Source organism: Taurulus bubalis (assembly GCF_910589615.1).
Source record: "Taurulus bubalis genome assembly, chromosome: 1".
NCBI lineage: Eukaryota > Metazoa > Chordata > Actinopteri > Perciformes > Cottidae > Taurulus > Taurulus bubalis.
The window spans coordinates 12,273,724-12,288,557 of NC_136589.1; the positions used below are offsets into that span (position 1 = coordinate 12,273,724).

Sequence of the window (14,834 nt, forward strand, 5' to 3'; positions counted from 1 at the left end):
AGTCTCACGTGAATTGCCTAATACACCTTCTAATAACATGCATATTCTATAGATGAAAATCTCGCACCAAGATTACATTTTAAACGCCTGCGGTTTGCTTGAATTCCAGTGAATATACTTTTCTTTTCTTTTTTTAAATCAGGAGAGCACGATCACAGTTCGTGCATTTTTCCCTGGAAGGTGAACCATTAAAGTATAATCTTATCAACTACGCGTTATATTTGCAATATTGGCGCACATTGTTTCGGCATGCCCCTTTTTTACCGGACAATAGAAGGTTGAAGAGACACTCAGGTATGAACTCACCCGCGAGCCAGGCTTTTGAGCGGAGACCTGCGGCAGGTAGCAGAGGAGCAGCGGCGCCAGCGCGCGACCAAAGGTGAAGAGAAGCAAACGTGACAATAACATAGTTGATGGTCGGTGGGCGGCGGGTTGTCTGTGTGTGTCCGTCTGTCACACTGATGATCAACAGATCCAAAGAAAAAACACACTCTCCTTCTAGTTGTTTCCCTTTTGTCTACTTCAACAATAACTCATCACATAGTGCCGCGCGTGGGATGAGAAATCATGACCATGGTGGACGAGGTTTTCTTTTTCTTTTCTTTTTTATCCACTTGCGGGAGGATCAGCTGTTCATCGCTGGGCGGCTTCCACAGGTTGAGTCGTGCTTGTCTCCATTGCGGTTTCATTTAAAACGCGGAGGAGGGAGAAGCGGCGCTGACTGACAGCCGCGGCCGTCCAATAGCGGCGAGGGATGGCGTCGCAAAGCCACGCCCACCTCTAAACTGGTCCAAGACGAACTCTCCACGGAGGAGAAAGGGCTGCTGCAGTCGGTCGGTCCGTAGACGCAGCAGCTGCAGGGACACTCAGTGTATTACCGTCAGTCTTTGAGAGCAGCAACAATGGCCGAGCGATTGTGAAGTCACATTTGAGGTTCTCCTTCCCATTCAGAGACATATAATGCTCTATAATAGCCGAGTATCCTGCTGCCTGACATTTAGCCTGTACTTGGGTTACAATAGAAAACATCTATTGAGTAAAGTCAATAGCTGTCACAAGCACCGCAGGGTGTGTGTGTGTGTGTGTGTGTGTGTGTGTGTGTGTGTGTGTGTGTGTGTGTGTGTGTGTGTGTGTGTGTGTGTGTGTGTGTGTGTGTGTGTGTGTGTGTGTGTGTGTGTGGATGCGAGGATGGGGATACAGAGGTTGATTGGGCAAAAACTGCTTTTTGTGACACTAAACCCCTAATTATAGTTTGTGATTTAACTTGTTTTAAAGAGTTAACCTCATTGTTTGGAAGAGTATGGTGGCTGATCGCTATAGACAAAAGCAGCAGTAATAATTGCCTAAATTCATGCTTAATATAACTAGAATAAATGTGTTTGCAGATAAAAAATGCCAAAATAAATATGCACTTGCTGGCCCACAATCTAATGCAACAGTACAACCGTTCTGCCACCAATACTTTGGACAAAGTACTCAGTTTCTGTGAAACTTTCCGAGAGTTGTCAACTCAATTATATACGATGCTAACCTCTGAGATCGTATTGGTGATGTTTATTAGACTGCAGCAACCCTTCTCAATATTATGCAGTCCAGTAAAAGTTTAACACTACCGTAAATGACAACTTCAACCAAAAAACATACTGTTCTATATGTTCTATAGACTTCTGACAATGTCAATGAAAAGTGAATATAGAATGTATGGCTCAGCTGGTATAGTGGATTGCATTATATTTGACAGATGTACCCAATAAAGTGGCAACTGAGTGTATATTGCAATCAAACAAATGTATGTAATAATTAAATGTACAATGAATACATTTGTCTTTTTACTATACTAGAAAATATAATGTATTTGTACTAAATTTCAGGGAGAAATATTTTAACCTTTTACTTCACTAACTGAATTTACTTTCCAGTTGGATTCCTGATTCAGATTTTACATGTCAATCCCATGATGATATATAGTTTAGTAAACTAACCAATATAATGTAAGATAGTTACAGCAGTTAAATTATAATTACACATGAATGTATCAATATTAGTATCATTATTATCCAATACTAAGCTGCCATTTATAAAAGACACTGATAAATGACGAATTTTCTTTGAATGTTGTTCCTTCAAGTTTATTTTTACTAATAATACTTTCCGCTTTTACTGAAGTGACATTTTCGATTTCAAACTTTTACTTGAAATTTAGTATTTTTATATTGCAGTATTGGTACTTTTACATAAGTAAAGTATCTGAATACTTCTCCACGACTGATCATATTGCATCACTGTCTGCATCCTGACTGGGAAAACTCACTAAATGGGCTCATAAAAGTGTCTCCACACTGTAGTCGTTCTACAAACTCTCAACCTTCTCGCACCCATGTCTTCTTTCTCTCTGCGCTCTCTCTCTCTCTCTCTCTTTTTCTCCATCTTTTCTCTTTCAGATGAGTTGTGTGGCCCATTGAGAGCGAGTTAAAAAGGAGGAGAGACCGAAGAGGGCGAGCGAGGGAAGCAGAGTGTTGAGTGCAGGTGTCCAGCTCCAGTTCAATCCACAGAAACGAGGCTTTTAAGAGCTGAAAAGGGCCATCCGGTCACCCTTCCCTGGAATGGGTAACCCCCCTCTCAAATCCCCTTCCCTCAGTCTTTGTCCCTATAGATATTTTTTAATTGTTGGCGATGACAGTTCAGCGGCTTTTTGAGTGCCCCAGTGAAGAACCTTGTAATTAGAGCTATTGAGCTGCTGGAATTGGCACAATTAGGGTCAGCATTAATGATTTCTGTGAGCACCGGGCGGTTTCAGCAAAGGGCTATTTTCTCAGAGAGGATGGAGAGAATTTGTGAAGAGGGTCAGGCCAAATGCGAGGGAAGAAAAAAGGAGGTTGGACATAAAGGAGAGGAAAAATAGAGCTCTAAAAGAACTGGGGACAGTGAATTATCTGAATTCTTGCTTATCGGACCACCGCAGAGACTCTGCAAAGCGCCCGTGTGGTATCGTTATCAGAGCTGTGAGAGGTTGATGCGCTTCACTCTGGTGCGGCTTCATCTTCCCCTCCTTCCTCTCTGCTCGGTGCCAGCCGGTCCACTCATGACCTGGTGTGAGTGGAGAAATGCTGTGGGAGGTGAGGATGAGGAGTAGAGAGGAGGGTGGGGGGAGGACAGGAGTGTCTCTTGGAATGTTAACGAGATCAGTTTATATCTGCTCTTCCCTCTCGCTTCAGCCCCTTCCCCTTCCTAACAAAGAAGACAAGGTTTTCTGGGGTATAAAGCTGTTGTAGGGAAAGCATGGCTCTAACACTTTAATTCTGTTGTCATTTGGCCAAGCATGAAAGAAAACCTCTGACAACAAAAACAAAAAAAGGAATGAATGGGCACGCTGAAAGGAAATGCATTTCCCAATTACTGCAGTTGCCCACCAGCCGCTGTCCCACCGCCGGCTTAAACCAACTACATACGGCCAAAAATTAGCAGGTGTCTGTAGACACAGAAACAGACGGAGCAGGACAGAGGCCACCCAGAGATCTGACGGCCGGGGAGGGGAGGCGAGGGAGAGGGGGCGCACAGATGTTCACCGTGATGTCACATGTACGAAGAGTTGGACACACTCACAGTTCAGACGTGGCATGCTGAATGTTGTGGGTAAAAGATGTAACTTAGTTGTCTCATTATATTTTACAGTTATTCTCACTTTTGTATGATGTGAACAAAAGCAACTTTTCAAAGTAAAAGCTATAGATTTTCTTTTTGTAGCTTCTCATTGTTGATGCATTTTACAATTCAACCATTTCATCTCTTTAACATATTATCTGCTGCACTTTGTAGACAGTAGAAGTAACAGCAGACTTGTATTTGTATTGTACTTTTTAGTTTACTACATCTGTATTTATAAAATACTTCACTACATTTTTGACGTATACATACAGTATAATAAATTCTTTGATATAAAACTTTGAATTAAACCACGATGGAAAGTAACAAAATACATTCACTAAAGTCCTGTGCTTAAGAACAATTCTTAAATATTTGTAATTCTGTTTTGACCTCACTACCTTAATTTGACATCTGTAATTTTCATTTATGGGAAATGTATTATTGAATTATTGATATTCAACATTCTAAAGCATAAATAAAATATAAATATTGATAATACTGGTTTCACTTCTGAATACAGGAATTTTACTTATAACTGAATATATTTACTCTGTGGTATTGCTTCTTCTATATAAGTAAGGAATCTGATAACTTCTTCCAACCCTGACAGAGAGTACTGTATGTCCACATAGTAATACTATTCAAAATTGTCCTTGTGTTATTTACTTACTTACTACAGCATACTAATACTTCTTATAATACGTCTTTGACCACCGGAGTCGTTCAGTATTGAAGTACTTGTACTTCATGCTATGTGACTTTCTACTTCTACTCCTTTACATTTCAGAGTGAAACATTGTAGGTGTTCCCCACATCTGAGACCTATACGTTTTAAAATATAGTAGTTTTTACATGCAAAGTTTGTAAAATATGTTATTTATTTAACTACCTAAGGTATATCTTCACTGTCAGCAGCTTTAACTCAATGAATGCATCAATAATCCAGGAATATAATATAAATAATAACACTCTGAATGGGGCCCTAGTAAAGTTAATGTTGTCAAACATGAGCGCTGAATGAAAGACAGGCAGAGGGACGGGGGTGCTGTGGAAAAATCGCAGGTCAGATAGAAAGCCCACTCCTTTTTAAAGTGTCATCTGGATTTCATTTCATAAATTCCACATATTTTACATGTACTGGCCGCAATTTTCATTAGCTCCTGAAAACGAGGAGCCGCAGATAGCCCTTGGCTGGCCAACAGTTCTGGACAGCAGCAACCTGGCCTCTTATTACCCTCTTCAAACACACACTCGCACATAAACACACAACACACACACACACACACACACACACACACACACACGCACACACACAAACACACACTCGCACATAAACACACAAACACACACACACTGAGGCTGATGCAGCAGCATGCCTAGTGACGGAAACTTACAGTAAACAAATAAATAAGCCCATAAAGACAAATTATCTGTGACATTAATCAGAGATGCAAGGGATTTTTAAGCAGTGAGAGAACGAAAGAAAAAATGGCAACAGAGTGCAAAGGGTGTGAAAAGAGCTATTGAGTCTGGACCTGGGTGTCCCGCACCTGCGCTGTCTATTCACCCCTCTGTTTACACACTGTCATCCACAATTAATACCTCGTGGGGACTGGGCTGCCTGCCCTCCACAGGGCCCCCAGACCCATCCAGAGCCCTTATGGATGCCTAATTGAGCATACCGCTCTTCTGATTGAATTAACAGCTCCGTCTCGGGGGACCTTTTCCCCTTCCACTGAGGAGGGGGACTATTTCACACCCCGCATGGGACCCCTGTACCCACAGAAGGCAGAGTGGAGGGGGGTAGGGGGTGGGGTGCCTGGTGGCTGGAGAAAGCGAAGGGTCAAAGGGGAGAGTTGTTGAAACTGTCCAGAAAACATGTCCTTTTTCTGTTTGCAAACCAAGGCTGGAAATGTGAACTGGGGGCAACCAGAGGTCTTGGTCTTCACAGGACCAATGAGTTCCTGCAGGGCAACGAGTGAAAAGACGGGATTGTTGAGAACACATGCAGCATCAGCATTTTTAGTGTTCATCTGGTACCTCTGACTGACCTGCTCACATGTTTTGTTTTGCAGCACAGATATTAATTAATAGGGTTAGACTTAATGGTAATACAGTAACACCATGTCTGATTGGTCCATAGTTCCCTGGGAAGTTTCCTGGAAGGTACTTTTCTAATTTTGAAGCAGTTACATGGAAAAAAAAGAGTGAAATTGGTGACCTTCCAATTAATTAACATCAACTAATTGTTTGCGTAACCTATAAACAGGGCGCAGTGCAGTTGAACATTCATAATAAATACATTTACTGAAAATACAATACTGTTTTGTTCAAAAATCTATATATTTACACATGACCAGACTTATGATTGAAAGATGTTTTTCTCTGCAGGATGGGAAAGCCGTTACATAAAGAAAATATGAGAAAACTTAATTTATACTATAGTTTTACCCCAGTAATTTGCTGCAACGATTTCTAGATCAATCAATTCTGAGGATTTATTTTTATTTCTATGGATAATTGATTGAAACAAACTTGCAGCTGTTCTCTAGCTCTGGTTTGGCAGAAACCTACATAAATACTCACATATTATAAGTTATATATATTATATTATTCACATTTTTCTGTCTTAGCAGAAAAATAGCAGAAACAGTTTGCTAATGTAAGAAGTGGCATGCAACTTGGTCTGACCCGATTGCATCGTCACTAAACTTGTCAGAAGAGCATCATTCACTCTGTAAAAGTGTTTCTCTCTGGGCGAACATCCCTACGGTGTCCTCTTGGCACGCTCCGCTACATTAGTAGTAAAATATAATAATGTGGAAAATCAGTAGCCCTCTGGAGAGGTGGAGACCGACCATATCCTCTTTATTTCCAGGTCTGTAAAAGAGTTTGCCATGTCTTTATTTGCACTTGTCAAAGTTCAGAACACATGTAGAGCTGAAAATCAGATCCGCCTCATGAAGGGAAATTAAATGGGTGAATTCATCTCAGCTGACGCTGTTGAGTCATGTAGCCAAAAGTGGTTATAGCCCAAGTTCCCAGAGTTTCTGTCCGTCTGTAATCTCTTGGCTGGATTCATTTGTTGCCTCTGTGTAAAAATAGGCCTCCTTCAGTGGAGTGAACGGCACATAGATCCTCTTAACTGCACTGATTCTGCCTTCACTTTGTTAGTCTAACACAAGACCTCTTAATCAATCATTTGCTGCAAGATCTCCCAGTACTCCTGCAGAATTTCCAGACTAGGAGAGCTGATGAATCAGTGTGTACTCGTACACAATGTTCACGTGCATTAGCAGACAGACTTATTTACTAAGAAGTCAACTTTATTACACTTAAATCATCTATTACGCTGTCTCTAGTCATCAGGTTTTCTTTTAACAGCACATGTATTTAGTCAAATCCTTTCTTTAGTAGAAGCAGCAATACCACAATGTAGAAATACTCTTCGTCATGCATTCAAAATGTAGTAAAATATACTAAAGTAATGGCTTAAAAATATACTTAAAGTACAAAAGAAAAGTACTCATGCAGAATGGCCCATTTCAGAATAATGTATATTCTATTATTACAGTCCTGTTTATAACACAGTAAAGTAGAAGTTAAGTAAACTGTTAACTTAATAGTTTCATCACAGTTTACTCTGTAATATGTTGTTTGCTGCACCATCAGGGTCAACAATAAGGTGAGTCGGATTTATGTCATTTAAAGCATTTATAATTTAACTTAAAATATATTTAGTGTGTGAATATGGTTTATGATTATTTTTTTAATTATTGAAGTACAACTATTATCTGTCAAATAAACTGCATATTTTGTAAAGGTACTTACATTCCTGAGTATCACATATCAAACCCCTGTTCACATGTTATACTTTAAAATATACTCCTACTCAGAAGGTTTTGGCACCTCGAGACTGGTTCCCACTACAAAACCAGCATACAAGGCAACACTCAAGGCCCTCACCACCAGCCGGGGCATTGCAGTGGTCTCCATGACTGCACAGAGCAGCTCACCTCTCGATGAACCCCCCAGTCCAGCTTTGGTGGTGGGGAGCATGCCCTACCAAAAACAAAAACACCAAAAAATTCTGTCGAGCATACCCCCGCACCAGTGAACTGTGCAGCGACCACACCATGCCCCGCTCCCCCTTGGCCCCCATCCCAGACCCCATGCCCCCGGTTAACAAGCCAGCCAGCACGTTCCCTGTTGTCACTTGTTACCCGCTCTCCTCCTGATACGGCTCACGGGCGGGGCCAATTAAACTCGCACTGTTCCCCACACCGGTCAGGAGTTTAGTGGGTCATCATCACTGTGATGTTCACTCTGAGTTATCTAATCCTGGTTCAACTGCTCCAACTGGACCGGACCAGACAATAACCGTTATGTTTGACTTCTTCTACCACTTGTAGTACCGGCTAGAACAATAGTTGTATAAGTACTGCTACCAACTCTATTGCTAATAATAGCTTCATCCAGAGTAGTCGTGGTAGTAGTAGAAGCTGTACTCGTAGTAGTACTAGTAGATGTAGAAGTGTGTGTTTATTTAAACGCTCTTGAAAAATAGATCTCTATCTCAGCTCAGTAGAGCGCCGATGTCCACCAGGTGTTTCTGCAACAACCACAGCTGTACGGTCAGATTGAACGAATACAAACGACCCGTTTAGACTGCGAGCGTATCGGGTCTCAACAAAAACGCTCTCCTTTTAATTTATGCAGCTCTCGTCACCGGCTCACCGTATGACGCTCCATGTTGACTTTTAACGCTCCCTCTGAACAGAAATCGTCAGTCCTGTTGCGTGTTTAGCCCCATTGGCTGTTAGCGCTGTTAGCTAAATACACCGGAGGACTCCTCACTGGCTGCGCACCAACTCTCCTCCTAACGACAACAGAAGACGGGCTCCGTTATAGTCTCAGTTAAATTTATAAATAAAGCAATAGTTATACGTATATTCATGTGTGTTAAATCAAGAGAGGAATAAACTGTCATCCGTAGCGGAAACAAGAATCCAAACTAAAGCAGTTGTTGAACAACGGCTGTGGCTCAGTGGTTAGCATGCCTGACTTTAAATCAGAGGATCAGTGGTTTGATTCCCGGCTCCGCTAGTCCATGTCAATGTGTCCTTGAGCAAGACACTTAACCTTTGAATTGCTCGGTGTATGGAGCAAAAATGTAAGTCGCTTTGGATAAAAGCGTCAGCTAAATGAAATGTATGTATGATCACTTGCGGCCCACCGCCATTCAGAGTAGTGAGGTAGTCGGCAGAAAACAAAAACATCAGATAGCACAAAAGAAATTGGGCTGATGGTCCAGCACTATGCGAGATTAGCTGTGGACAGACAGTCACGCACACAGGCAAATGCATACTCTCCTGGTGGAGATAACAAGGCCACCTATATTTGATAAAGTTTAAATATATATCAGAGCACCAACTCTACTCATGAAGGTGAATTCTCCCCAGCTCTGTTGTTTTCTGCCCGTCTGTGACCCTGACCTTTCACCTCAATTAAGTAGCACAACACATGTTTGTGTATACTTTTTCATTAAAGAAGTGATTATCACGTACGTAGAGGGACAGCGATGAGGTCTTAGTCCTCTGGAAGCTTCATACCGCTGAAATCCTGTCACCTAATAATGTAGAAACCACTAAAGTTTGAGTTTGTGACTTTTCATCATGTAGAGAATCAGAATGGTTCAATAGGAAATATAAACAGTATTTAGACTTTAAGAAATTTGCTTGTGGGAACCCATGTGGGGACTGCTGTATAAACAGATGAGTGAACATGTTGTCTGCATGTCATCGTACAAACAGGTGTCAAACTACACAGACAAAGGTGGAGCAAAATATAGAGACATTAACCCAAAATGTATGCAACGCGTTACAATTTGAATATGGTTAGGATTTTGGTTAGTTTTTGTTAGTGGGATTATTGTAAGTGTTTGTGCGCATTGTGTAGGTGTTTTGTGTTAGTGGGTCATATTCATGTATGAATCACTGAGACTAGAGAAATGTGCAGGTATGTCCAAGAAGGAGGACAGAGAATTACATTAATACATAATTAATTAATGCATACATGGTAATAATAATGTTGTCAAGTAAATACAATAGAAACTCAGGTCTATATTAATATATATTGTGTCCATAAGAGAAGTTACAGTTTTAAGCAGATATGTGTTCGTTATTGTATGGTATTTGTCAAAACTACCTTGTAATGTGTATTTTAGAAACTTACTTTTTAACTCACTCAACACATACTATTTACAAGTACACGTTTACTACTTTAACTGCTGTGATGTGTTTGTGTCTTTAATATAATATTCATCACAGGAGTTTGAAAATTAATAGATGTGTCTTGTCTAGAACAATAAACGTTAATGTTTTCTGTTGAGGGATTTAGCAAAAAGAAAATAAGTTAAATAGTAAGCAGCGTGGAGTGAAGACATTGATCACCTCCATGCAGACATTACAGCATGTCATATTTGATCAAATCTATTGTTCAATTCATGAGTTCCAGCTATTTTAAAGTTGTACTCTTCTACAAAATAGAGGTAAATATTGTACTTTATCCTCCACTGCAGTTGTCTAACAGCTGTAGTTATTAGTTACTTTGCAGACAAAGATTATATGTAGAAAACATAACAATGCCTCATGTTTTATAAGTAGATTGTACACTCACAAGAAACTTTATTTGCAATACAAAAACTTACATATAAGTATGATAAATGCTTACTTTAAAAAATATCAATACATATCTTTTACTTCCTTTTTATGTCTGGTATTGATACTTTTTCCTGAAGTAAAGGATCTGAACATGTATTCCAACTGTATTAAACTGTAGTGATGCTGAATGGCTGCTGACTCCTTTGTCTGCAGACAAAATCACGACGTTAATGTATTATATTACAGTGCCCCCTAATGGCTGTCACGGGTAGTTACAGCATATTGTATTTTACACTGAAGCAGGATGGCGGATGGCAGATGGCAGCTGTTACATGCGGTGATGTGACTTTTGATCGACCAGCCTGCACAGATTAAACATCTATTTATAGATGGATTCGACTTTTGTATCATATATTTTACTCGCATTTTCAAATTGCTTTAAATGGAAATATTAAAGCGGTGAATAATCTTGTAAACTGAATAACGTGATCATAAAGACACGTTCCCTCTATGGAAGTATACTACTGAAAACAAAAAGCAGGCCTATAGGAGGAACTGTGCTCGAGGCTATCACACAGAGCCATTGGGCCAATGCGTATGTCGCGTGGTGAAAGCATGTCATTAGACTGTATGAGCGCTCGGTTAATTGCGGCGTGCAGACAGTATATTCTTTTTAGCATATTGGTCAGAAGCAGGCGGAGCTAAGGAGGCTGAGACTGAGGGATGCTGCTGAATAGCAGGTGGAGACCGCGGATGTTTACGGGATGCACTTTGCAGAGGGAGGATCAGAGGACGCTGGCTCGGGGATTCTTTCCGACCTGTCGTGAACGTTTTAGTTTTTAACCATTTTTAATCTCGTGCAGCGCAGATTTCACCCCCCGCTGCGACGGGCTGTGAAGGGCTCCGTCTGTCCTCCCGTCTGTCCGTCGTGTCGCTGGAGGTTGCGACGATGTGAAGCTCCATCGTTGGGTCGACGGCCGCAGCCTTTTCCCCGAAACCTGATATTATGCAGGGAGCAAGGGGCACTGCACGGATTAAAGGGGAACAAAGCACCGGTTTAGGAAACCTTCTACAAACTGGCAGGTCAGTGGGTGTTTCTGTGGTGCGACGCCGCATCAAATGCAACCAAACCACAGGGGAACTAGTGAAATATTGTTCTGATACACAACAGCCAACAGCAGCTAAACATATCTTAAAAATAAATCTGTCTTTATAATTCGACCCTGAGTCGTTTTGTTTTTTTAAATCTAAGTGCAGATATGTTATCCCTGGTGCAGCTGATACAGAAAAGTCGAGGCCTTGACTGTTTGTGAGGTGTGAGTCCATGATGCTGAGCAGAGTAGATTTGTCCAGAGCTGGATCACCAGATCTGGTTTTAAATCAAGCTTTTTCTATAAACTGTTTAATAATATAAATATGTTGCAGGACCTGGTTTGATTCCAAAGGTATTCTTGGTCGATTTGTGTGATGTAGAGTGAAAATAATGCTATGAGTAATCAAATTCTCCACAGCCCAGTAACTCTGCCAAAAATAGACCCCCTATTAAAGGACTCTGGTGTTTTTTTGTGTCTTATGTCACTTCCCTGAAGGGGAAATGTCTCATCTGGTGTAAAAAAAATCGGTGCATGAATATGTGTTCATGCATGCATGCATCTCTGAACATGCGTTATGACCCTCCCCCACAGACTGCAACTCTCTTAAGCCCTGGACTGAATGCTATACTCCTCTAATTGAAACATATTCCCACTATTTTATCCACATCAAATATATAAAATACCTCCCTCTTTCTCTACCTGCAGTATCAGCCAACGATGGTCGACCCCTCGGAGGCCGAGGAGCAGAACAAGTGCAAAGGCCCGCAGCTCAACACGCCAGCTGTGGCCACTGAAGACCTTCGACTGCCGGAACAGGCCGACGGCGCAACAACAGAGGATGAAGGGGACGCCGGGTTCGAGACGCCGCCCTCCGGCAGTTCCGAGCCGAGCCCCTGCCACACTGCGATCCCGGCGGAGCCAGACGGAGCCTCTCAAGGCCCGCCCCCACTGGAGCAGCCACAGACTCAGACCGACAGGGACCCGTCACCAAAATTGCACCTGGACCTGTACAACTTTGACTCGCCGGTCGCAGAGGGCAGCCGCTACGTGTTGACGAGCCCTCACTCTCTGGAGGCGTGCGCACGGTGCGGGGTCAAACCCTTGGAGCTCCTGCCCCGCCCGCTGGGGGACTTCGCCCGGGAGGCTCCCGGCCGCTCCATGCGCGTTGCAGCGGGCCTGTTCGAGGTCTATGAAAGAGACCGGCACGGCAAACTCAGGCAGTGCAGGGAGGAGAGGGAGAGGATTGTGAGAGAGGAGAAACGAAGGATCCTGCAGGCGGCCGTCAATACCGGCAGCACTGCGTCACCCTCTACTGGGGAGCAGCAGCCCAAAGCCTCCTCTCAGCCAACTAAATCTGGGCCAGTGACCTCCAGCTCGCCCCCTGATAGAGCCTCTAAAGCCACAGCGTCAGGTCCCACATCTAAAACCCCAACCTCAAGTACATCCCCGAAATCTCAGTCCTCAAAAAACGCTTCCACAACCTCTACTCCATCCTCCAGAGGTGGTTTCCAAGGATCTGCCAGGCATTCGCCCGAACAAGTAAAAGCCACGCGGCCGCTCTCGTCCGGCCCTCCACCGGTGGTCATGAAGTCATCAGGCGGTAAATCTTCCAACACGTTCCCCAGATCGACGCCGAAAACCCCCTCCTTCCCCAGAGCCAACTCCACGTTGACATCATCGGTGAAGAAGCCGGACGTTCAGAGCTCCGGGACGCCTCTGAACGGCGTAACGGGAGCTCCGTTCTCTCAGCACAACGGACATCATGGCCTTCACCCCAAGGTGCCGGGAAAAAGCCATTCGGTGGAGTCCTTACAGCGGAGGATGGATCCGGTCTGCTCCTCCACCTCCACCACCACAGCTACAACTACTACTACGACATGCACCTCCTCAGAGTCGGGCGCTTCCTCTTCTTACAGCTGGGACGGCGCTCGAGATCACTGGGCTAAAGTTTCCAGTCCTCGGGCTCGCACAATGGCCACCTTCAACTCCCTGATGGGCCGCAGCCTCAGCCTCGGCGACCTGAGCCACTCTCTGCAGACGACGCAGAAGGTGGAGCGCATCGTGAGGGAGGTGAGGCGGCGGGGCCTGAAGGCCGTGTCTGAGCGCGACCGCAAGATCGCAGCGCTGATGCTCGCCAGATACCAGGAGGAGGACATCATGAGTCAGACCCGCTACGTGGCTCACCTCCAGTGGGACAGTGAGCGCCGAATGGATGAGCTCCGGCGAGAGCAGGAGGACCGCGAGAAGCAGCGTGCGGTGCTCCAGTGCCAGCGGCTGTGGCAGACGCAAGTGTCGATACGACAGCGGCGGCTCAGCCAGCAGGAGCGACTGTCGTCGGCTGCCAAGATGCGACAGGCCGAGGAGAGCGAGGAGCGATGGAGGGAGCTCGCGGAGCAGCAGGAGCGCAGTCGCCTGCTGAGGTTACAGCAGGGGGCACGAGAGGAGAAGCATAAGAAAGCCCTTCAGGAGCAGAACCTGAAGGCCCTGGAGGAGGAGAGGGCGGCCATGCTGGAGCAGGAGAGGCTGCTGCTGAAGGAGAAGCTCACCATGGCTGAGCTGAAGAGGCAGGAGAAGGAGCACCAGAGCCAGGAGGACAGAAGGGGTCTGAACAAAGCGGAGAAGAGGCGCCACGCCGCCCTGATCCAGGAGATCGCCCGCAGAGAGCAGGAGGAGAGGGAGGAGGCCAGGAGGGCAGCGGAGGAGAAGCTCAGCCGCTCCCTGGAGAACTATGAGCAGATAGTGGAGCGGCGAGGCCAGGAGCTGAAGGAAAAGGCCAAGCGCGAGGAGAAGCAGATTCAGAAGGCGCGCAAGGCGGCGGGAAAGCGCGAGAAGCAACAGCAGCAGCTTCTGGAAGCTCGCGCCAAGGAGGCGGAGAAACGGGGCCAGCAGGCCACTTTGGTGGCCGAGGAGCGGGCCAAAGAGAAGGCCCAGCGGGCCGTCCAGACGCGGCAGGAGAAGGAAAAACTCCAGAGGCTCAACCGGCAGCGGGTGGAAGGCGAGGAGAAGCAGCGGCGCCTGGAGCTGCTGCAGTCCATCGAGAGGAAGCTGGAGAAGAGCGAGCAGATCTTCAAGGAGAAGAGGGCGGTGCTGGAGAGCGCTCGCTCCGTGGCCCGGGCCTCCTTCCACGTACGAGACAAAGTGCGGGAGGAGACCAACATGCGTACGTTTGATAAAATGGCCCTGGAAGCTCTACTCAAAGCCAGCCTGGACGAGAAATAAACCCCACGGCTCTGCTGTGAAACCCCCTTACTTCTGGTCATGTGCTTGAATCCTGCCTTCATCATGGCCCTCATCACTCAACGGCTTTACCCTTCTTCTCATAAAGACCCTCAGTGTTATTTCTTTCCTTGCATATCTTCACCCTATCAGCTTGTTTGATGACATTTTTTAATTATAGATCCTTTCAAAGCAAACCAAATGTTGCACCGTGGAT

The 14,834-nt window shown here is 44.6% G+C and overlaps 2 protein-coding genes across 2 annotated transcripts in view; one reads left to right on the plus strand and one right to left on the minus strand.

Moving 5' to 3' along the window:
- The window catches only part of smoc1 (SPARC related modular calcium binding 1), a 39,634-nt gene extending 39,219 nt beyond the window's left edge, over positions 1-415 (minus strand). Inside the window, exon 1 of the mRNA XM_079216793.1 lies at positions 307-415. Within this exon, the coding sequence (XP_079072919.1) occupies positions 307-408 (102 nt within the window). The 5' untranslated portion in view covers positions 409-415. The remainder of the gene's footprint in view (positions 1-306) is intronic.
- An 11,703-nt stretch (positions 416-12,118) lies between these two features.
- Positions 12,119-14,620, plus strand: ccdc177 (coiled-coil domain containing 177; the record flags this gene model as incomplete). The annotated part of the gene is made up of 1 exon (XM_079218199.1): positions 12,119-14,620. One exon carries the CDS (start codon positions 12,119-12,121, stop codon positions 14,618-14,620), a length of 2,502 nt encoding a protein of 833 aa, XP_079074325.1.
- Between the last annotated feature and the right edge of the window lie 214 nt (positions 14,621-14,834).